Source organism: Bombus terrestris, chromosome 5 (genome assembly GCF_910591885.1).
Source record: "Bombus terrestris chromosome 5, iyBomTerr1.2, whole genome shotgun sequence".
Lineage (NCBI taxonomy): Eukaryota > Metazoa > Arthropoda > Insecta > Hymenoptera > Apidae > Bombus > Bombus terrestris.
In genome coordinates, this window is record NC_063273.1 from 6,180,010 (window position 1) to 6,203,626 (window position 23,617).

General features: G+C 48.7%; 1 protein-coding gene across 6 annotated transcripts in view; it reads left to right on the forward strand.

Moving 5' to 3' along the window:
* Positions 1 to 23,617, forward strand: part of LOC100645321 — a 229,634-nt gene that overhangs the window by 187,288 nt on the left and 18,729 nt on the right. For all 6 annotated transcript variants that reach the window (XM_048405948.1, XM_048405944.1, XM_020863067.2 and 3 more), the window contains one exon: positions 8,306 to 8,418. In XM_048405948.1, the coding sequence (XP_048261905.1) occupies positions 8,306 to 8,418 (113 nt within the window). The remainder of the gene's footprint in view (positions 1 to 8,305; positions 8,419 to 23,617) is intronic.

Sequence of the window (23,617 nt, forward strand, 5' to 3'; positions counted from 1 at the left end):
ACGCTTGGAATTGCCGTTCCGCGAGCTCTTCCAAATAATGTGCCATCTAATGGCTGAAACGATCCGGGCGATAATGTCGAAGACTGGAACGATTCGAGTGTTGTCTCGTTGCTAATCGCGCATCTACTCGATTCGACGAAGGGTCGAAGAATCGACGAAAGTTCTCTCGTTTCGAACAAGTTTCCCACCAATAAAGGAGACTCTCTGCTAAACGTACGAGTAGGCCGGTGAAGTATGGCTTTCAAAAGGGAATGGAGAGGCAAGATGTCGTAGACGTCGTCACGATCAACTGGAAAGTCGTCGTAAAGTCTGCGTGGAGTCGTCGTCTTCGAATTTCATTAACGGCGAAATGATTTACGAGACTCATCGACGCGTCGATATTAAACCCGCTTTCGGAATGTTGAGATCCGCGTCGGTTAAACGCTGCTCCGGCACATAATCTTTGTCATCTGCCTCCCTCTGCGAACGTGTCGCCCCGGGCGTTTTCCAACCCCGACGGAGGCGAGGGTAAAGAAAAAATGGCAGCCCCTTGGTCGTCGATTGTTTCCAAAAGGAATTAAGAAGCTCAGACTCGATTCCACTTCGATATCCCTTCGAAACGTCGTTCATCCTCGCGTATCCACGATGATTTATTCATACGTTTCCCGAGTCGACTTCGGATATTTTAAAGATAAGACTGGGAGTCTCGCGGGCCGCGTACCGAGAATCGACTCGAAACTCTGGTCCAGTGACAAGCGCCGCGAAGAACGGGGGCATATTTATGGAAATATTCAGCAGCGACTGGATTCCATTCATCATCGAGCATATCGACAGCGAACGTTCGTCGAACAGCTCGAAATAAATACGTTTTTATCAACGACCGTCAACGGGACGATCGACGTGCAAATAGTTGCTGGCGTTTGCGGCAAATCGAGCGAGAGGACGCAAATTAATCGAGGCGCGGCGCCTCGGCGAAAACAACGAGTCTCGTGGTCGTTTAACGTTCGTTCCCGTTTGAATCCGATCGAAGCGGCGGGCTCGCGCCAGTTGTATGACATTTCATTACGCGCATCAAATATTTATGAACTTCTTCCGTCGCCGGCGGAGAAAACAACGGCAGTAAAACGCGCGTTGTTTTATTGAGACGCGAAGAGAGTAACGTGGAAAGCGGTGTAACAGAGGATAAAGACGGGAAGAGAGAGAAAACGACGAGGCAGACAAAGAGAAGAAAGCGCACACGGATTTTACGCGTCTGTTGGTTCGGCTTTTTCTCGTCGCGACGAATCCGCAGAGATAAAAGGGGACGACAGGGGATGGAAGGAGGCTAGCAAATAAACAAGAGCGCTCCAAGTACCGACCTTTCGTTCCGGCCCGAGATAAAAAGGGTTTCTTCCGATCATTCGACCGCCTGGAAGCTACTCCACTCTCGCTTCTCGACCTTCGTCTCCCCTCGTCAACGATCCCCTGCTTCTTCTGCTTGTCGGCTAATCCGTCGACGAAAAACGGCCGGTGTTTCCCGTGGATGCGTAAGCCGCGGAGACGTTCTTTTCCATCGGATTCAATTTCGATATTATCTGTAATAAATAATTCTTTGGCAACGGCGATGTCGCGTCGCGAAGATAGTAGGATACGATGCGAGGAAATCATGGAAAACTATCGATTCATCCTCCTTGCAAATATTTTTTTTTTTCGCAGCATCGAGACAGTTGAAAATGTTTCGCAAGCAATTTTCTCTGCAAATTACTCATCGGCGGAGGGACGAGACACGCAAGGGAACGACACACAGTTGGAACAATAGAGACGCGAGCGTGCCGCGTTGCCCGTGGATAAAAGGAGCGATCGATGTCGGACGGTGATTGGAAAACAATAAAGAAGAAACGGAATGGAAAAATAACCGGGAAATATTTGCTCGATAAATAGTCGGTCGGCGGCGGGCCGAAACAACGGAGAGCGACCGTGTACGGGACGCTCGACGACCACCGGAACGAGAATCAACCTCGTGCTTGCGTGCAATCTTCGTCTCGAAGAGGGTAGAGCGTCGAGCTGATTGGAAAAGACCCGAGGCGTATACGAGCGAGACTGTTCCAGGATTGCCGCCGTCCTGCCAAGAATCTCTCGTCCCGTTTTCTGCTTTGCCCGGTTTTACAGAAGACACCGGTTATTCTTTCTGAATTACGGACTACGTCTCGCAGTAGTATAGACCCGTCGGTGGGCAGACGAGAGCGGTAGCAATCAGTAGAATATGCCGCGAATATGCCAGACTAGGTTAGGCGAGCCCATCGTCACGAAGAAAGAGCTCACAGAGGGGGAAAAAACGGAACATCAGCGATTCAGCGGGGTGCGTTGGACAGAATCGTTGCTCTAACGAGACGATTTTCAATGGGACAATTTCGGCCAGCGACACGGCAACAAATGCACGGTAAACGTGGCGATCGTGACCCTCCGGGACAACAGGAATCGGACGAGCCAGCTCGAGAGTCGCTCGGCGCGATCGTTCCGGCTCGTAACGAATCGTTACGACGAATCGCGGGGACACGTAAACTCTTGGTAACGCGATGGCGTAACGCATGCAAATTCCTGAACAAATGCGTAATTAGCGTGTCCCAGTCGAATGGAGACGTGTTCCGGTGACGAGTGGCGACCAAGCCAGACCCCATTCCGGCTGTATACGGCCAGCAGATAGTTGTTAAATCAACGAGAGACGATTTTCGATTGACCGATCCAACCGGTGCCGTCGCGTCTGCTCTCGTCTCTCGCTATTGTTACGAACGTGCCGTTCATGCTAATGTTTCCCCTGCAAATCGAATGTTTTACAGACTCATGCATGTTCATACGCGCCAGGGGAACATCCACGCCCTTGTTATGCGCATATTTATTTCGTGGCGCTGAGATTTAGGGGCCGAAGGTATGGCGGATGGCGTAATTCCGTGATAGTTACGTCGATGCGACACCTTTATAACGCGCCGGTCGATTTTTGCCAATCGTAGTACGATTCCCGTTGGAAATCGACGCGAGTTCTGAAAAGCGATGTCGCGACGATGAACGAGACTAGCGTTCGAGTCCTTCCTCTTCCTCTTCGATGGTGGGAAAAGCTCGGTGAAACTACGATGTACGTTCATCGTAGCGTCGAACGGCGAATTATACGGGGCGCCGCGAATCCATTAATAACCGGAATCAAGTGAAATTCAAACTGGCCGCGTCCCGCTGCTGAATCACTCGCATGATAAATGAGGAGAAGCTTTTTGGAAAGTAGCGGTCGCTTTAAGCGGCGGGCATATACGTCACGTGAGGTGACATTAAAATATACGTTACACCGGCCATGAACGGTTATTTATATCCGGAATGAACTGCGCTTTTCGAATCTCTGGCCCCCTTTTTCCACCCTCGAACAGTGGACGATACGTGCACAGTCCGACGAACATAATATCCGCGCTCTCAACCAAAGAGATCGCATTACGCGATATCGATTGCACAAGGCCGAGAGAACCGAGAAACGCTTCCTCTCCTTCTCTTTCCCTCTCTCTCTCTCTCTCTCTCTCTCCTTCTCTCCTTTCCTCTATGGCCCTTGCGAACCCTCAAACTCGCCCCTTTTGCCCTGTTGTTCGGCCTGGCTTCATTAACCACGGCACGCTAATTAATCGAGAGACTCTGCCGCGGAATCAAGATGGCACGAAACCGTTTGTGTCTGTTCTCTCTGTGCTGGCGCGGGGAGAGGCCGAAACTTCGATGGAAACGAAACCACCGAGGCGCCCTTGCGTCGCCGAATGATCTGATATTCCCCTTGACTCTACCTGCGACGCGCTCGAGACCGAACGATACCTCCTCGCTTTGATTTCCAGCGTTGATCGTCTCGCGTATATACGTTCGTCGCTCTGATAGCTTCCGAGCAGATCCGACCGGAGGGCAATCTGCAACAGGCACGTCTAATGGTTATGTATGCGGACCTTTTAATTTCTATCGTGGGACCCCTATACTCGTTCGCCAAACATTGCAGTTCGTCGGAGAAACGATCCGGTTTCGGTTGCTCGATCTAAATTTCGCGTTCGATCCGTGGGAAACGACGAATCCGTGCGCAAAACAACGAGGCCCACGGTCGACAACGCGATGCAACGTCCGTGTGTCACTATGCAAATTAAGCGTACCGAGTAATAACGTGCTCTCGCCGTTGTACGACCGCATTTACCGCTCGACGACGAAGGACATCATAAACTGGTAGTCATAAAGCAGGATGAACGTGTCCCGCTCAGGGCATATGCCGACTTCCAAGAATCTCCAAGTAATTTTCGCCGTGGAAATGGAAGCGTTCGCTTAATTGCTTCGCTATCTGGTTGCGACATTTTCAATGTCCATCTCGCACGCTGTGCTACCTGTTAATTTGACGTTCCGTATCAACGCTGATACGCGATATCTGCGAATTACACGTGCGTGCACGCGTTGAATTCTTCAGCGTGTACGTACAACGAAACATGCTTTGCTCGTTCTAATCGTAAATTCTTCAAAGCCACAGCGTAAATATTATCATTGAAAGTTACGAGTGCCACGAAGAACTCGTAAAATACGCTTTATCCTCTGAACGAAACACATACAAAGCGCGCTTACAGTCATCATAAACGATATTCGGCCAAGTAAACGCAGCAAGTTTGTAACTCTCTGTCACGTTCTCATCATCGCGGCGCATTCCTCAACTGGCAGGATAGGTTCGCAGATAAGGCGCTGCTGTCTGTTCACGAGGCACTGTCTCGCGCGTTTGCGAGGAATTTCAAGGGACTCAGAAGAGGATAGAGGAAACGGACGACGTCGAGGTCCATGATAGTTGAAATCTACGATGGCAACTCGAGAACACAGAGCTAGAGTAGTGCATAAACGAAAATGAAACTATATCATAGTTGGAATTCTCTAATCGATCGATCGATGCTGTTACGTTTACATCTTGTACAGTTCGCGTGAACGAATCAGCGACTAATCAGTTCCTCCTTTCATAAACTTTAGGAAATCTAGATCCAACGCGTGTTCTAGATCGACTGGAGAACGTGAGAAATCTTAACGTTATGTTTGCCAATGGTGATGCTATGTTCTGCTTGGTTATCGTTCGTGCAGCCTATCACACAGCGTTGCAAACCGCGGCGAGAGATTTCTTGGAGTTAATCCGATAGTAAACTTTCGGGCCTAAACCCAAGAACCGTCTCAGAGCCTTGATTTCCTGAAGTATAATTCGACGAAGCGACCCTTCTCCCGAGTAGTTGTTTAAGTAGATTATGTAGGAGATTAGCGAGTTTACCATTCGACCGCCGAGTAGACGCAGATTTGCAAAAGTCTCGTCCAGAGGAACAGTCCTGTTCCTGTGCCGCTCTTTCTTCCAGACGATAATAAGTAGCTAAACCGAAATTAATCGACATTATCGGTTATCGATGAGAACTCTGGTGACTCACTTTCGCAAGAAGGCTAGTCCGAGATGAAATCATCGGGGACCAGTCACCCTTAGCCCTGTTTCCGAGTTCGACAACCGAGACGCGTTCCCAGCCCCCCGCGATACTATTCCATTGGAAACGTAAGGTCGTTATTGCATCTCGTAGGGGCACGCGCTCCACTATGCTCTAGGATTCCATTAATTGGATCTGGAGTCGGGTTACGGGTTTCTGTACAGGGCGATGCTGAATCAGAGCAATCGTAAGTAGCGTGTACAACGCGGAGGAAACGTACGGTTTCCCTGCGGGAAGGGTATCGCAACAGCCTGACAGCGGCTTACGTTCCATTCCCGAGCCTAACAACGCTATATGCAGCCTTTGTCCACGGTTTGATTACTCTTTTCCTCTTAGTTCTCAAAAGCTCGTAATTACTTGGCGCATTTTTCCGTACTAATTGGACGTCCAGCTTCCGACTTGATATAGCCCTTGCTCTACTGTATCTTCCCTATGGCTCGCACGTAGTTGCACAGAATGAAAGATCGTGGACGATCGGTTGTGGAACGCTTCCTATCACCATATTTTGGTCGTACGAAAGATGCACGGGTTTATCGAATATTGCGGAGACGCACGTATGCCGATCGCATGGACCTGGAAAACTTGGCAGCTGCGCGCTGGTATCTGTTAATAGAAATTCTATTTTGTATCTTTTGCACGATCCACAAGTTTCTCGTTTTCTGGGTAAAAAGAGGAAAAGAGAGGCAGGTCCTTCGTTCTGTCCGACGGTTCGCAGTCACGCGGTTTTATCGAACAGGACGTCGCCTGCCTGCGAATTCTGCGTCAGTTTCCGATAAAAGTGAGTCAATCGCGAGGAGGGAAAAAACGCCTGGCCACCTTCGCTTTTGTCCTCTTATCGTCCCTAGACCTACGAACCCTTGGTACCGCCTCGATGTCGTGGCGTAAAACACGAGCATTCGACGGACAATGTCTGGGAAGGGAGGCGCGCCCCGAAATCTCGGGAGGAAATCACGTTCTCAGTCAGACGATACATCATCTCCGTTGGCTTTATTTCCTCTGCGTGAGGAAAAACGCGACGCAGAGTGGTGGAGACCGGGTGTAGGGAATTCTCTAGCCGGCTGCTAAGCTCTCGGCTGAATCCATTAGCTGACGCCATTAATATCTCCGTAATGATGAGCGATGAGCCACCGCGAGAAGGAAGAGAATCGCATAGTCGAGTCGCTTCTAAGTGCGTGGAAGGGATGGGGTGATTCTCGACAAAGAGCAACTTACATGCTCGCGCGCACGGGCAAACCGCGATCCTATCGAGACTCTAACACATACACTCATCAACGAAACCTTTGATAAATGCTGCTTCTCTTGGACCGCTGCCAAACAACACGTAGCACAATATTCCATCGCGCGTATACTCCCACTCTCGGCCAGGCAGTCTACTTATCGATGTACATCGAATCGCCACTGTTTCCGGGCTCCTATGTATATGGAAAACAAAATGGAACGACTCGTTCGCTCCGCACCGCTTCCGAGTCTCTTGAATTTCTTGGAACGATTTTAAGAAGGGAAATAGATTTTTCCAATTGCAGAGATTCGCAAGAGGACATCGATTCGCCCGCGATCGTCTGACGATCGAGCGCATCGCTGGCGCGTCGCCAACCTCCGAAACATGCGCGATTCGAGTATAATATCGGGCGGGCGCGTGGTCATAGCGGGGGCAGCTTATCGATACGCATTAAATTCACAGTCCCAAAGCGACTGGTCGTTCTTTCCATTTATCCAGCATCCCTTTCCAGCCACGCGTCTCGCACCTACAGGTCAATGAGTCTCGTACTCACAATACGCATCGATCGATTCGCGCGGATCTCGCGACAATGGCCACGAAGCGACGAAGAAAGCCGATAGAATGGCACCGGGAATCTGAACCACCGCCATGGAAATTCCAACAAAAATCACTTTCCCTTTTCATCGGAGCTGCGCGTAAAACGCCACCAGCCGACGCCCTGCTCTCTGCCTCCTCTTCGCTCAAACCAGGCACGTGTCGCGTGTGTTTTCCAAGGGCCGCCCTCGTCTAGGCGCATCTCTCGCGGAGAATGTTAGACGACGTTACATGCGAATCTCGTGTTTTCCGAGCTGGATTCTCGTGCGCTAGATTTTCTCGTTGATTTGACTGTCGCTATTCGCGTGTCTAGCGTTTAGCAGAGAAAAACAATGGTGCAACGTTTGAAGAATAAATCCGGTTTCACGGCTGCTAATACACCTTTTCCGCTATTACCGCATCCGCATAGTACGAGAAACGGTGTTTCGTCATACGGCTTTCGAGCGTGTCGTGATTACACGCCGGTTTCGTAACTGGCCAAGTTGCTATCTTTGTCGAGGAAACGCTAACGACGTCCTGTTGATCGATCGGTAGCGGGAAATAGTTATTTACAGTTCTATTGCAGAAATGGCTTTTTAATAATTTGAACGCTCATTAAAAAATCCATCGAGGCCAATGATCTGAACAACCATTTAAAAGCATCCAATAACTCTTGGAAATATCGTATCCAGCCGAAAATGAATGCAACTTCCAAAAAAGCTGTGTTCGCGTACAATCTTGTTGAAAGCGAGGGCATAAATCAATACCACTAAAGTTACTATCAACGAAGTTCCTATAACCTTTAGCGATATCAATGATTCGTTGAAAGGGTTCGGTCGATGTTGTACAATTTTCAGAGCCGGTACACGCTTTTAAGATGCTTCTAATGGCACGAACATTTCATCGCTATTATTCCTATTCACTCTACACTTTTCCCTAACATATCCCAAAATACAGTGAACGAAGATCGTAAATATTCATTACGAAATAAATTAATAGCAGGACAATCATAAATCTCACGACTTACCTAACGAACGATCTGTTTTGTTTCCAGATGATCGATGCATCCTACCACACGAATCCATCGCTACAAAGCACTGCCCTAATCATCACCTGCGCGGTGGTGCTCCTCCTGATGGCAGCGATCGTGTCCGTCGTTTTCTGGAAGTGAGTATAAATTCTAAAATTCTACGAGTTTACAAGTAATTCCAACGACGGTATAGAACGACGTACGACAGGATAGAAAATAACAAAACGCTATGTTAGACGGCGTAAAACTGTTCAGGGTCGCGTCATGGAGGAGCTTGTGACTCCATAGCAATAAAGACTAGGTTTCATTCCGGCTGGGCATCGTAACGTGTTCGAGGTTCGAGGTCGCTCGGGTTGTAACCATATTTCAAGGGTTCGAGTGGCCATTTAGAGGGTGAAGGAGGGACAAGAAAACGTCTGGTAGATAGCACGAAGAAAAAAAGAAGAACGCGTCATTGACATTCTAGTGACTATTAAATTAGCCAAAAATAGGTCATTTCGCTTCACTGCCTTCGCGTGTAAATGACATCGTTGCTTCGTTTACGAGCAATCTGCCACCCTACTCCAGGCTCCCTGTCATTTGTCTCGTTTGTCATAGAAAGTTTGCCAACAGCTAATCAGATAGGCTTCGTGAATGCATAATAAAAAGAATCTAAAATGTATACAGGAAGCGGAGCTAATTGCCATTCCAGTGAGCGTTGAATTATCGAACCATAGCTCGTTACCATCGTTAGAATTGCTTAATCGTGTTGTAACTACAGCGGTTACGAAAAAATATACTTTTCGCAGATACTTTCGCAAATGTACCTACCTTTATTTTACAACGAAACATTAATTTTTTTAATCTGCTTCTACGTTTAATCTTCGTACGAAAATATTACTAAATCAGATTTAATATACTTGGATCTAATTAATATGTGTAAATGCCACAATAAATACGATAGTCGAGTAATTTTAATAGCAACTGTAAGAACTGTAAGATTGGATCGTGCGACATGTGTCAACAACGACAGAATGCGATTTTTGAATATACGCGAGCTACGTGTGATAAAGTACACCATACCATATTCGTTGACAAGAATCATGTTAGAATTGCAACAATGTTGAGAAAGTCAGATTACAAAGAAGCCTTTCCTCGACGAGGCGGACAAAGGGCCAAAGAAGGTAAAGCGCACTTCAGGGAGTCCTAAATTAGCCAGAAATAGGCCATTGAAGGAATGGCGTGCGTCGAGACGGTGTTACGCGCCGGTAACGAGAGAACAACGTTACACTGATAATTTCCGACACGGTGCGGCGGCTGTACAGAACTCCCTCGCTTTTGTGCCCGCGTAAGCAAGTTGGCCGCAGATCCGCGCGACTATCGAGCCTCGTACAGGGAAGAAATATGCATTCACCGCAGAAACGCGGCTGCGAGATTTACAGGGCCCCGCTTTACCTCCATTCGGACATTGTCTCTCGTTGCTTTATGCGGCAAGTCGTCCGCTCGACGTAGTAAAATATGAAATACGACTGGGAAAAAATGCTCGCAGAGATTGGGACGTTCTCTCGCAGCGGCGCGCAAGAAAGCAATTTTCAGGAATAAAGCGCGAAATTTTGTTTAGGTCTAGCTCGACGCGTTTCTTATTTTAACCTTCCCGAACGATCTTGCTTTTATTACAAATTCACGCGACACTTACATTTCAAAATCATAGGTAAAAATATAATAAGTCACATTTTCCCTATCTCGGACAATAGAAGAGCACTTTGAAAGTTTCAAGACGTTCCAATTGCATACCGAAGCCTTCGAATTTGATACGCTTGGTGTTTATTTGTGCCGCGTGTTTTCGAGACATTCCCACGATTGAAAATGAAATCAGTCGAGGCATCGATCGATGAAAAAGCCGGAACGAAATGAGTTGCTTGGCAAAGAGGTAGGACGACTAATTTCGTGTGCACCAGGAGAGTCGCCGGTAAAAAGACGCGGCGGGCGATGATGCCACGATCGATGAACTCTGGCCGAGAGATCGGCAGCGGGCCAAGACGATTTTGGATCGGACAGAGGCCCGCATTCAGGATTCACCGGTGGCGTGTTGTATTTTTATCGACACAAACCTCTCGAAGGTCCACCGGTCGTGACAATGCCGGCTCTGTGTGCTTCGCTATTCGCGCGGTTATCGTAACGCACATTCGTTGTCGCTAGCTCTCGGTGATATCTCTGTTGATAGTTCTGGTATTTGTACTCCTGTTTTCCTCTTTTCCTCTTTTCTCTAGAAATCAACTGATTCTTCACGCGTCAAATTTTCCTGCATTCTCGCGAGTGTATTATTTGTTACGAGCAAGATGAACCATTGCGTTTTAGACCGGTGCTCGCGCGAGCGTTGAAACGACGTCCGTTGTATAAATGTGTATATCGTCGTATATCGAAGTGACGCACGTTCCTAGCGTGTGGGCTGCATCGTAGGTCAGTATATTTCTACAACGAACGTCACGCAACGGACGTCGCGCCGTTTCAACGCTCGTGTGGCCCCGGCCTTACTCGGCGATGTAGGTACAGCGGTGCAGCTTTTTATTCCACAAGGTTTTCGCGCTCGATCAACTGGACGTCCACGTGGATAATTTGTTTCCACGCCATTCGAAAGCAACGTCTGTTTGCACAACCGAGTCTCTGTTGTATCCCGTTTTTTCAATTTATCGTAATAGCCGGCCATTATCGTAGCCCACAAGCGTGGTATCTCGAGTGTTACCGCTCCGCGACTCGCCGACTCTCGGCGTCGAGTTGCCGGACTTTGTGGGTGGTATCTTCCTCTACATTGTGCTTGGAGCAGCTTCTTCTCCTCCACTTGACGGCAAACGGCGTGTTCTGTCGCCTCGCAGCATTTCAGCTCACCCAACGCGCCGAACGACACGTGCATTTCCTCGTGTAATAAACCTTGCTATTCTACCTGGTGTCTCCAGAGTTAACGTATATTATTCATCTCGTTTCTACCGAATATGTAAACGATAAAAATTCATTGGAGTTTCTTAACTGTTCCAAACGTACGTAAATGTACGTAACGCAAGAATAAATTTATATAAAATTTATAAAAGACACTCGAGCGATTGCACTAAATAACTTTAACCTTAACATCGATAAACTACAAACTGTCTTTTTTCCGCATTACCTCTATTCGGTGCGCGACGTTATAAAAAGCATCCCTGTCCTACACCGTACTTGAACTTTCACCATGTATGGACGTATTGCAGTAAAAGTAACCACGAACCTGTGTCCATAAACCTGTAAACACAAGATTGCTTTGCCTTTTCTTCCCTGCAGCGTGAAAGTAAAACTCGCCTACTTTTCCACGCAGTAGGTCACCGTTTCCTTGATCGAAATCGCGCGTGTCTTTTTAATCACGATCTTAGATAGCCGGTGCACGAGTGTAGGAGCGTAAGAAGCGCAGGGACGGGAGAACGGAACGCTCTCGGCTTGTTCGTGTTCCAGGCAAACGCGGAGAACCAACACGACCACGCGTAGTTTGTATGCTAATCAGAGCCGTGTTCACTCCCATCTCCGGGTTCTCCCTTCTTCGTCCCATGAACGTCCGTTCCGTCCTCGCTGTCGTCGTCGTCGTCGCTCTTTCCCTACGCCGCTATGCTATTTCCTGCCTGACCCGATGCATCGTCGTAGTCGTTCGGGCAATTCGCGATAATTCGATGCCGTTGTTTTAAACGGCCACGCGAACCGGACGATTCGAGAACCGATTTTCTCTCGCTTTTAACCATCGAACCTATTCCATTCGCTCGCCGCGACAAATTGTAAGTGATATAACCAAGCCACGATATCAGTCGGTCAGCGTCGGCTGAGTTATTGCGGAGGCAATTATTCGACCGTGTTGTAGCTTGCAATGGATCGAAGACAGTAGTAGTCGGTATTATTTATAGCGACAATTGAACAGAGGCCGATAGCAAAGGACGAAACGCGTGCGAAGTCGAATATCCTTTTCCTGGTAATAATGGAACATATCTCTGTCGTTAATTCTGAGGTGGATATTAAACGTGTTGGTTGGTTTAATAAAGAGACGAGTGATAAAATTGTAATAGTCAGTGTATATTAAAATCACTATAAGTACAGAGATAGGATCGTAATCGTCGCTCGTTCAATGCTATTGTTCAACTCTATGCTCGCTATTCGACTGCATGACTCGCTATAATGACTCGTTATAATGACTGTCCTAGAGAACACGTTCGTCTATTTCTATCGACCGATGTTATTATAAGAAGTTCAAATGTAACTCCGGTTGACGATTACGAACAACGGTATAATATTTTGTTCGTTCGTTTACCTTTGAACTTAGCAAACCGAAACAACGTTGGTATTCCAATGCACAAAAATATGAGTCTCTTCCGATTCAAATCTTCCATTGACTCATGTGCGGCTATAATCCAAAAATGGCTTCTATCTAGACACCACGAGTTCGTTTCCATTTCCTCTGGCAATAAATATCTCGATGGATCGCAAATGGTGGAAATTTCGCAATAATAAAAATGTTATTGTACACGCGACATAAATGTACGAATAATAGAAGAAACGAGCGCGTTACGTAACCGACGCAAGGCCGCGCGATAATTTCTATTCTGATGTCGTTGACCGATCCCACCCCTAGTCCCGACCGTTGTATCGGTCTCGTCTCCCGCGGAAGCGCATTCCGGGGACGACCGCTCGAGGATATCGATACCCGCGGCCACGGAATAGTCCCTCTTTCCCTCGTTTATTTTCCTTATCCCAGCCTTGGAAGAGAAACGGCGTGGCAAGCTTTAAAATCTGAAAGAAATGCCTCCGTCGCGTCGAACCGAGCGAACGAGGGAAGGGGGATTAGGGGGTGGAGAAGAGATCCCGTAGTCTTTATTTAACCGGCAGTCTCCCGATGCTACGAGGTTCCTGGCAATAGCTCTTCGCCTAATCTAACCTATATTTTTCAGTGTTTCGCCCGAGCAGCCGACTATCGGCCGCCTTTGCGCACCTTTTCTGCGGTAACTATCCCTTATGGAACGAAACTACGTCTAGACAGAACTCTGCTCGTAACGCCTCCATTTCGCGTAAACGCGCCGTTGCGTTCAATGCTCGCTGCGAAATCCTGGTGAAACCTCGCGCCAACAGGGCGGCCGTCTGAGGGAAAAAACACACCCCTATATAGAGCCATTAAGGGGTGATCCGACACTTAAAATCGGATCGAACTGCCTGATACGAGTCCCATGGAACTTTTTTTTAGCTGCCTTTCGATGTTACTTTCCTCCAACGACTTCTTTGTAAATCGATGATAATCGATTCCAATGGGATTCGAGTTATGATCTTCGACGAGGCTTTGAATCAGACGACGGTAATCCTATCACCGTACCTTTCCAGTCAATGGCTAATGTTCGCTTTCTTCGCCAAATCGGATCGTTAGAAGAAAATAGGATTTCAGAGGGTCGTTCGCGAGGCAGGAAAAAGCTTTTCGGTGAAACGAAACCCGCTTCCTCACGGCGTGCATACTCGTTAATTCGAATCTTCGATTGGCCGGGCAGAAATTGCACCCGTGGTAATAACGATAAACATCAGAGGGTTGTTCCGAGGTCGAATTGTCGCGCGAGCCAGTGGCGACGAACGCGATGCTGGAAGCCGGCGGAATGGAGAAAAAGGGGCGGAAAAAGACAGTCCAGGGAACGGCCGGTTCAACGATATTTCTCAGTTGCGCGATGGGAGGGTAGCATTACTTACGTTCCACTTGCCACGGCACAGATTCGAGAGACGATGTAAACGAGAAACAGGGAATCGCGAGAACGAGGAAACGGACGGAGACCACTCGCTACTCTTTCCTCTATTTCCTCTTCCTTTTTCCTCTATCTTCCTACACCTTTTTGGCCCTCGCTTTGTCTCCGTAAGCCACATTCGGGTCACCGGCGCAACGCGCGCCGGTACGCTTTAACGATCTGCATTGCATGAGCACTTCGCTTTCTCCTGCCCTCTCTGTACAGTTCGTTTCTCCGACGAGGCGAGAAACTCTTCTCTTCCTTCTCTCGGATGTTCTTGCGACCCACTGCACCCAACCCCCGCCGGCGTCGTCACAGTTTCGGCTTGTACACGATGCCTGACAAACAAGCCCCGGTTATTTCGCATGGCAAACAAGCGGTTACTGAATCCCTTTCCATTCCCGTTTTCGGTGGCGCGCGCGTTTATTTCGGGGAAATCCGATTACTCGCTCCATCGGGACGTACCGCGCTCGTTCTCGCCGGAATTCTCTCGCGAACCATATCGAAAAAGCGAGACGGACTTTTCCCGAAACGATACTATAGCAAATTTATTAAAATCCCCCAACGAAATCTATGTGCCTCTTTTGCTTAAAAGATTGTTTTGCGCTGGCTAGTTTCTAGCTATCTGGGTCGCGAAACATCCCCCTTTTTTGTGTGTGTTTTTTACCTAAATCCAAACGTTGCGTCGCTGCGACCGTACGAATGTCCCATGTCAGGAAAAAAATACGCTTGCCCTCAGGGACGCTGTAGGGGCTGATGCCAAGTCGCAGAGGGGATGCAGCACGCACACACTATACAACAGTCAGCAATTATGTAGAGTGGCCGGTGTCTGAACCGACTCGGTCTAGTTGGCCGCTGCATTCGCCGTGCACCTACTCGTCTTCGCTGTCGTCGATGGCCGACGATGGCGTCGTTGCTTGTTAACGTTGTGCCTCGGGTGTCTTGGAAACGTGCAGTCCTTTCCGCTTTTCTCTCTCACGTTTCATCCCTCTCGATCGCAGAGGCAGAAGGACACGGAGCTGGCTTCTGTTGCGAGCCAGAGACATTGGTAAGAAGTGCACGTGCAAGAAAATCGCGGGATGCACTTACGGATATTACCGGGGAACGCAGCCGGTGTAAGAAACGGGGCGAACGTCGCAAGACTCGTTGTTAAAGGGACCCGGTTGGCAAGAATTAAATCTTCTGGGAAACGTACGCGTTCGCGGTGTAAATCGTCGTGACGCGTTTTGCTGATTCTGCGTCACGTCTCGAAAATCTTTCTCCTCGAAGGTACCCGGGAGCATTCAGAGTAAATTAAAATGGAACATCGAGCTAATTGAAAGCGAGGAAATCGAGAAGGACGTACTTAAAGGGATGGACGATTTACTCATAACAGGACCGCTTAACAAAGATCCTGCTAAATGAGAGGCGTCGCTATTCGAGTTGCCGGGAAACCTCGCTCGTCGTTCCATGGAACACCGGCTGGTAATTAAGCGAAGACAAAAATCCTCGTCACCCACCACCGATTCAACCGTTTTTTCTTCTGTTTACCCGGGAATTAGTTGCCGTTTCACTACTTTGGGTCGTGCTTTTAAAGCTTGTTCTCTCTGCCGCTGTTCGTGTTTTCTCTACGCTTCCTCCGGTTTTTCACTTGCGTTTGTTTTGGTACGCGTCTCCGATATTGCGCGTAATCAAGGGCCCATTGTGAGGAGCCATTAGACGGACGTACACGAAGGTACGAAACGCGGCCAAGTCCGGTGCATATACGCGTAACTGCACGGAACGCGTACATCACTCGATAATTTCGACCGGGCCTTCCTCGACTTGGACGATGGCTCGTTCAGGGAACAGTGAATCATGCTCGTTGTTTCTGTATATGCAGAGCGGCGGATACCCGTGAGGGGGAAACGGTAGTCCATGGGTAATTTAACCCGTGCCAGCCCTGAATGGGTTATAATTGGTGATGACAGGCCGTCAGGAGAGGCAGCATTCAACGCGGCGAAAGTGTCGCCCTCGAGGATGAGCGCGTCGTGCCAGACGTCGGAGACACCCGCCGGATTTCTGTCTGTACGTGTGGGTGACGTCGATTCAACCGGGTACCGTGGAAGGTTACGATCCCTGAATGGCTTGTCAGTTTCTAGACGCGAGCTGTTCGCGGTGTAATCGCCTCTGATGAGGTCCTCTCTCTCTCTCTCTCTCTCTCTCTTCCATCGTTTCTTCCCCTCTTCTTGCCTGCGATCCATCTTCATATTGCCCGAATCGAAAGTCTATTACGTTCCACTTTGTCGACGAGAAACAGAGGCTTTGAACGATGCACGGATAATTCGATTAGATTGGATGGTGGAGAGCCAATTCACGGAAGGTAGTGTTGAGAGGTAGCCGTGGCCCGCGTTATGAACGGATTCTGTTCTTGAAACGATGCACCTTATAACAGCTGTTCGAGTTGTGGTGCATCGAGCACTTCCTCCGTTCCCTTTGTAACTGTAGCCCTGGCCTACGGTCGGATTCCTCCATTGGTTAAGCGAGTAGACATAATTCCATTCTAGCAGTGATATGCTCGTGAACGCAGCATTCGAGAGAACAGTCAGGGTTTCTCATATCTGTGATCGAATACGCTTCAAGGATTGCAAATTACAACAGTTAAAAATCCACAATCTTGCACTCCTTTAAAAAGTAACGTTTAAACGCCAACAATAATGCCATCAATGGAATACGCTTTTAACGCATTAATCGACGTAAACAACGAGGACAATGGATCCGCGAATAGCAAAGGGGAGTGAGAATCGCTGGAGCGACGAAGGAAACACGCCGGACTACCATCGTTCTAATCCCATTCCATTGCAGCTTCGCAGCCTGGAATATTACCCTAACTAGCTATAATTACGTCATCGTCATTGTCTCCTCGCATACATCGGCATTGAATGCTAGACAGCCGTTTCTCTACCAGTTCCGACCCCTTCGCGCAGGAGGTCGTCTCTCTGCTTTTCGATCCCTTGTTCCTCTCTCTCTGTCTCTCTTTCTCTCTCTGCCGGCCTGGTCTGGCTCATTTGCAAGGGCCAGCGAGGCTGTACGTGCATAAATGCCGCGCGGATTTCCACGGTGCGAGCCCCGTTTTCGACGGTTGCTGCCCGTTGCAGCCGAAATTGTAACCTCCGTCCTCTCTTTCGCTTGTTTATTCCGCGCACCTGTGACTCTTGCGGCGGAGCCGTTTCCACACACTCCATTCACCGGTTGAATGTGTGTAGCTGGCTCGTTACGTTTTCATTCGCGCACTCGACGCTTTCGCGCGGACGGTCGTTCACCCGGTGACTTTTTTTTGTCCCCGGCTTTCACAGCTCGTAATTGGGGAAAGAAAATCGTCAACCGCCACGCGGAACAGCCGACGAAAAAAGCGTCGAGTGTCGCGGAAAGGAGCTCTTCCTGCGAGAAAGCAACGGGAATGAGGCGGCGGAACACGGAATCGTACATATGTAGCCTAGATACTTCAGATTATTATTTTACGTCGTCTCGTGACCGCGACTGCTGCTTCAAAAAACCTCTGTTCTCGCGTGCGAAACGTCACTGAACGAAAGGTACGAGGTGTCAGGTGTCAATGAACCACGATAGATACGAACGATCATCGGATGTACTTAAGTTTCTACAGCCTTTGCATAAATTCCAAACTAGATAGCTCTTGAGACTTTCGATATTCGTTTAATCGTTTCTACGGTTAACGTCACTTTCTGCAAGTGTGCTATTACTTACAAACGAAATCGTACGTACACCACTAGCGGCAAGTGGAGCAACGTGGAATTCGGATTGATGCAGCGCGCGTTTCGATCAGATTCGAGGTCGTACCACAGGGACATCCATATTCATAGACGGGGCCTGGGATATCCGCGAAGGCGCCGATCGTCGACGGGCCAGGAAGCGCGGTTGGGATGCAGCTGCGCGTCGATGGTATTCGTCCGCTTGCATATCTGGCGCGGAGTGCATGCTCGGATGGCGTGTAGCCCTGTGTTAATACAGAGACGGGATCTGAGCGCGCGTTAATATAAGCCGGTCGCACCGGCGTCGATTAGTTGGTGCATGCAGCGACGCGCGGCCGCTCTAATGCGACGTTACGCCAGTTATGTTATGTCGAGTATGCGAACCGCACTCAGGGGAACGCTGCACCCGAGATGGAGCCCCATAGAGCGTCCTGATCTGCCTGCACCGCAGACTCTATGTGCTGCGGACAAGCACCGTGCGTCCAATACCAAACTGTATCGGGTGGTCCAGCCACCACGAAGGCTGCGCAATTGCATTTCGCGAATTATTGGCGTATCGCCGGCAATTTCGATCCTGCACTCTACTCCCTGTGCAGAATTCGAGGCCATTGGAGGAAACGTCGAGACAGAGGCGAGCCGGACCACCGTCTTCCGGCAGACCCGAATTCCTTTGGTTATCGGAGCAAACCTCGAGAAGGTCTCGGTTCCCTGCCAATTAGGCAAGAATGGTTCGTATCGTCGGCTCGTATTGTCCATGGCACGCTGACTATATCGTCTTCTTGATATTCTCTCGTAAAGGAATCCGTGGACGACTTACATAAAAGGATCGGAAACGTCTGAACGTTTATTTGTATTGTCCTGTATTTTGCCGATTGTTTCGATTGAAAATCAATTTGTAACAATATATAAAAGCAACGAATGAGCCCCCTGATGATTCATCAAGGGTATAGAGAACGCGTTCATGGATGTTTCCCGTTACACAAGTAGCTAGTAACGAGTTTATTCGATTTAGATTCGTAATATATAGGACGTTGATTAACGGTAGTTGCCGGCTACGAGTCCGCGGAAAATTGGCATTTGTCGCGCGCACGCGTTTACAGCGACCACAACTGCGCGACAAATGGAAATTTGACGGGAGTAGTTCTTTGGCAAGTTACTGATTGAATTAATACCGAGCGTCGGCTTCGAATGGAATTCGATTACATCGGTAGTTGCACCCCATCGACGGTGATTGCGGCGTAGAAAACACTGGGTTCGATCGCGATCGCGCACGCCGTCGAAACCGTTTCTAGGTCTTCCGTACGCTGCCGAGCGAAAATTTTTCACGCGAGCAGTGCACGATAATGGGAAGGGGAAAAAAACAGGGCGAAGGAGGAAGCGACGAGTAAAGCGGAAAAAGGGAAGAAGTAGGAAAAACGGTAGAGAATTGGTGGAGTTTCATAAACAGAATTATGCTAACTACTCGTGGCAGCGAGGCGAGATAAGACGGAAAATCGAATTCAGACTGAGTTGAACCTTCTCGAGAAGACACTCGCAAGTTCTCGTTAATGCAGCGTTCCTCGTCTTCCAGCTATCGCGATGCTGCTGCCGCTTACTCGATTTCTCTCGTCTCTTGGAAAAATGAAAGGGACCGACGAGTCGAAGTAACACGATCGTTACGGCAACGCTGCAAACTAGTTTTCCTATCTAATATAGTTCCTTGTGCTGATAACTCTCGGATGAAATTGTTTTCACTTTTTGGGTTAATAACTTGTTTCAACAGCGTCGGAAACGACAAGGTTTTCCAAGGTACTCGCGAGTACAAAGCAATTCCGGTTGGTCTCGAGAGGGTGACGATTCGCGCAGGAAAGCATAAAGATAGAAATCCTCCGGACGAATTAAAGACCGCGCGGACGGCAATACTGACGAGCCTCTTAATCTCTTCGTCGCTTAATTATTCCCTCACGTAGCAATAATGAGAAGCCGTGGCAGCGTACCTGACCTCGTTCAAAGGAGATCGTCATTTAGGCCGGTCGTCGGGTACCAAGCCAGAGAGAACAAACGAGATGGAAGATCATTTAGAGGTGATTTACCTCTGTTGCGGCGCGTCCAACTTACCCTCTGGTTACGGTCTATTTAGTAATCTCAAGAAATACAAGCGAGTGGAACGACGTTAAGAGGGAACAACCGACTCGCCTCGACGTTTGTTACTTAAATTAATTTCACGAATTTACATCAGTGGCGGGTAGAAGGAGACTGCAAAGTGGCGTCCGATTCGTGGAACTCTCATTTCGTCGTTGGGAGTACCTGCACGAAGATCGAATCGTGCATATTCTATGAACGTGAAAGTGGATTCGAAGCATGACAGCGCATTATTAAAAATTCTAATTAAACTATAAGCTGGATAAAGCAACGCCACTCTGCCGCTTACATCGACAATGTGAGCGCTGTCTCGAGTTACGTCGACAGATCCAGCTTTAGCGTAGAATTGATAGATTCAAGGCGTACGAAAATTAAATTTCTACGTGGCGGAAAATAATCCTTACGTAGGAAATTGGTTGGTGAATTCTGCACCCTTTCGACTTCGCTTCTCCCTTCTATGTTCGTGATCCCTCGCGACGATACCTTCACAAGGTATCGGCATCCTGCGAGCCGAGAAAGAGAGAAGAAAGCCACGCAACGTAACGGGTCCGGTCGAGCATCCTGGCGCGAAATAAAATAAAACGGATATTAAAACTGGCGAGAGCTAATTTCCTCGCCTTCCCAACCATAATACCAGTTCTCCACCTATCGGAATACCCTCTTCCTCTTCTTTCTTTCGGCTTCTTTCTCCCGATTTTTTCCCTCTTATCGCGCCGCTAAGCCATCCATCGAACGAACGCCTTCTGAATATTCAGCGGAGACCGGAATGGCAGGAGGAGAGAAATATTCTCTGGTCGAAGGGACAGAACCGATGCGACCGAGAGAGAAGAAGAGGGACGAGGTGGTGCGGGACGAGCAAATCGAATTCGAGGCTCGAGCATGACGAGTGACAGGCCGCTGAACGTACGCTGCAGATGCGATTAAAGTCTGCCAACACGTCAACGTGATGCTCCTGAAATGCGAATTCCCTTCCAACCAACCGCTCGGCCCTTGACCCATATTCACGCAGACACGAAGATTGAATCGCTCTCGTGAAAATCCATCGAAGTCACCCGCTGATAAAAATCGACGTAGCCTCGTTGATATACGATATCTGGATTTTTATTAATTTCCATCCACGCGTCAAATATTGCCGCGACAACAATGCCGCAGCTGACAACAGTGCCGTCAGAATTCCCAGAAGAAACAGGCGATCGCGCGAGGGATAGCATTAAAGCGAGCATCGAACGAGAAAAGATTTATCCAAGTAACGTTCTGTAACGTGATTTACTTCTCTTCGATCGTACCGCCCTTGAAATTGCCACGATTCCACTGAAATCTCTCTGTTTGTTACTGGACTGTCTTTCTTGTAAAACGTGTCTCATCGATCGACCGTACAAAATCAAGAGAAAAGATAAGCGAGAGAGGAAGAGTATAGGTGAGAGGAAAGGAAAGCCGAAAAGGAAACGGTCTGTTCATCCGACCGCAATCTCCGTTCGGAGGTAGGAGATCCGCGTTATCCTTCGAAATCGGAGGATGATGCTCCTTCGGGACGTAAACGGTAATCGGACACCGGGAAACGTATATGCTAGAGGCCAGGACATCCGATACTACATCCATATAATATTGCCGATGCTTTTAGCCACGACAAACAGTGACCTCGTGCACCGTGCTCGTCGATCATCCCTTTCACGCGCCTCAACCCACCCTGTAGACGATAGAACATCATGGATATTTCGATTCTCTCGTTAGAACGGCGTTAATCTTGTCTCGAATATCTAAACAAAGATCAGCCTGTACATTCTTTTAGTTTTAAAAGGTATCGTAGACCTGTCGGAGAGTCGATCGTTTCGAATTCGGAAGAACAATGGGAGAACAGTCGCAACAGCTCACTTGGTCAACCTTATCTGTCCGAAGATGCTTGAAACGACGTTAATGCCTTCCGTCAAAGGGGCCTCCACTTTATCTACGTGCCTATCTTCTGGTAATGCACAATGTGCCTGGTTATGCCAAGTGGGGGCCACTCGAGGGACATTCTACAACTGCAGAGACGTTTGACGTGACTGCACACCTTCCACGCGAATCCAAGTACCTTTGAGATCATTACAGCGCCATCCTCCGTCCTGTTTCGACCCGCACTCGAGCTACAGCCTCATAGTCAGACGGCTGGTTAATCAAGCTCCATTTCACTTACTAACCCCTTGCTACGCCGCTCCCTTAGTATCTCTTCCTGTTGGGCGGCAAACTCTCGCTCGCCTTCCCGTTTGCTAACTTCTCCGCATCTTCAATGACCCTCGCACCTGCCACCGCCTACCTATTGAACACATCGTCTTAGTCGCAAACCATCACGTTTATTGCTTGAATATTGGGCGATCCTTTAAAGATCGAATCGATGGTGAAATCGAGAAGGTACTAAGTCCGCTCTAAGAATTGTTCGCTCGAGCTGGTTCTCTAACGTTCACGCTCTTTATTTGGAGTCAGATTTAGAGCTGCGAATAAGCGCGACGCGTATCGGACTTGGTTGAAGTCGCTATAGAAGCGAAGGAAACATGCAGGCGTTAAGCGACTCGATAGAAAGACAATCCGCGCGTTTTTCAACGGCTTTCCACCGGACGGTGATGCGGAAGGCGTGAGTCGGTTGTATTTGTTCGGCGGCGGGCAGCAGCTCATTAGGTAAATCCCAAAAAAGCAGGGTAAACTCGGGCGGAGAAGCAGCACGACGAGAAGTACCTTAGCACACAAATTTATTCGTAAACTTTCGCAATTTAAATATCCGCGGTGTTTCAATCAAGCGACGCCGCACGTTGCGGCACGTGCGCGTACACACCTACGCGCCTCTGTATACAGCCCTCGAGATTACTTTCTTGCCCCTTTAGACTTTCATCGACTCCTCACCCCCTGCTCGCCCCTCCTGGTCGGCGCCCGAGTACCAGCGGCAAGAGATTTTCGTGTCGGCGCGTTACGCCGTTAAATATTAAATGGCATTGCGAACCCATCGTCCCCTCGAGAACTTTTGCAACAGCTTCGGAGCCAGCCTTCCTTTCATATTTTCTATTCCTCCAGTGAATTCGAGCATTTTTCGAGAAACGAAAGAACGCGATTCTCTTCGATGCCACCTTTGTCCCCGTGTTATCTACGATCGTCGGAGAAAACGGCGGCCCGGGTCGTTGCACGACGTATACCGTAGCTATAAAGGGTCGTCCATGCATGGACGATCCCATGGAGGGCAGTCGGAGACGCCGAGGACCCGGATCAGTTCGTGGACGATAACCAACGCGTGGGAGGTCACTTGACCGGACGGAAATAATGCCTCCACCATGGTAACCCTTCCTGATAAGCGTGTGTACCGTTCTACGACCGTAGCGATAGCGGCAAAACAATATCCCTGCTTGTACAACTTGGACATGGGGGTCGGATTTGGTTTTGCACGACGGTGTACGCGTACGTCGAGCCTCCAGAGATAAATCGTCGGGATTTATGTCTCTCCTGAAGGGACCATAAACTTTGAAGTCTGATATATCGTTTGCGTACGGAAGGATCTGGCACGTGTAATTAAGTTTTTGCACGGTGATACGTGTATCGTACGGACATTGATTTTTAAGTAATTCTCGGAGCGAAAGGTCGTCTGGTTTGATTGAATTTCCTACGGACGTAGTGTCATTCGTACAAAACGTTCTACGGTAGTCTAACTCGGAAAGGGTAGGCGGTACCCCGTATATCCACGAATAGCGAAGGAGCAACGATATTACCGACTGGGAAGA